The following is a 1,282-nucleotide window of genomic DNA, read 5'->3' as shown; positions in this document are numbered from 1 at the left end:
ATGTCCTGTGTCTATCAGTCCTGGACAGAAGGCTCCAACAGGAACTGGGAACCGGGGAGGGACCTTACACGGACGTGAGCCTTGGCTTCACCCCCCTGGGCAGCAGGGAGGGAAGCTGACAACAAGGGCACTGGGCTTCGTCTCTATCTCACTACCCCTGATTCTTTGTGTTTATTTCCTTTCTGTCATCCCCAACCATTAGTGACCCACTGTCTACTTGGGCCTAGCTTCTCAGCCAAGGGGCTAGAATTAAGGCAGGGTCTAAGTGTACTTTTAGGCTGCATGTTAAGGAGGGGCAGAGCCCGTGAGGCCGGCAGGGAGCCCGGCAAGCCCTCAAATATTCGACAAGTGGGAGAGAAACTCCCAAGGAAAGGTGACTCACCACCCCCCTCACCCAGGGAGGAGATTCACTGCTCAGATTTCTTCTTGGCCAGTCCTGCAGAATTTGGTTAAACATCAGGTCCCTTTACATGTTGAACAAGACCTACTGGCTAATAAGACATGACTAAATTGCTTGAAATGGGCAAGGGCAGCCACGGATGGCGCGACACAACACCCTCCTGCTGATGTCACTCTGGGCTGCAGACGCGTCTCAGGCAGGGTCCCAGACCCTTCAGGAAGCATTTACTTGGACGTACAGGGCAGTGCAGATGTCCAGTCACCCAGTCTCAGGCCTGCCCTGTGTAACGATGTCTTCAGACAGAATAAGAGGGGTTTCTGCCCACTCTCTGCCTGCTGGCTCAGCTCCTACGACTTGGCCAGACGGTCTTCTTCCTTTTTGCCCACCTTGCTGGGAATCCCAAAGACACAAACATCCAAAGTCAGGCACAGCTGGAGGGCGGCGGTCCACAGCCCAGCACTAGATTCCTCGGGGCTCTGATGCCAGCAGAGCCAATCTCAGCTGCTACTACCTCTTGCTGGAGGCAGCTTCTTCTGGCCTCACCCACCCAGTCATGGCTATGTCGGGGCAGGTGTGAGAGAAGAGAAAAGAAGAGAGGAGGGAGAGAGAGGATTTAAAATGTGCAGTCGTATTTAAGATTTCTCATATCTGCACAGCTCTGATGTGAAAAGAGCTTTCTCGCCTTCATCTGATTCTCAGTACCTTGGGGATCACTATCCCCTTGTAATCAAAAGGGAAACTGAGGCTCAAGGACATGAAGAAACATGCCCGATGTTACCCAGTGAGAAGTGGCTGAGCCAAAACCCACTGCTAGGTCTGATTCTAGGGTCAGTGCTCTTTCCAGAATAACAGTTTGCTTCTATGTATTTCAAAGAAAAGGAC

At 52.3% G+C, this 1,282-nt stretch overlaps 1 protein-coding gene across 1 annotated transcript in view; it reads right to left on the bottom strand.

Moving 5' to 3' along the window:
* Positions 1–8: 8 nt before the first annotated feature.
* The window catches only part of ANKS6 (ankyrin repeat and sterile alpha motif domain containing 6), a 67,697-nt gene continuing 66,423 nt past the window's right edge, over positions 9–1,282 (bottom strand). Inside the window, exon 19 of the mRNA XM_008568789.1 lies at positions 9–957. Coding sequence (XP_008567011.1) covers positions 908–957 — 50 coding nt within the window. The 3' untranslated portion in view covers positions 9–907. The remainder of the gene's footprint in view (positions 958–1,282) is intronic.

The sequence above is a fragment of the Galeopterus variegatus genome, unplaced genomic scaffold, assembly GCF_000696425.1.
Source record: "Galeopterus variegatus unplaced genomic scaffold, G_variegatus-3.0.2 Scaffold442, whole genome shotgun sequence".
NCBI classification, from domain to species: Eukaryota; Metazoa; Chordata; class Mammalia; order Dermoptera; family Cynocephalidae; genus Galeopterus; species Galeopterus variegatus.
The sequence above is the reverse complement of the archived record's forward strand: the minus strand, read 5'-3'. Positions and strand labels throughout refer to the sequence as shown.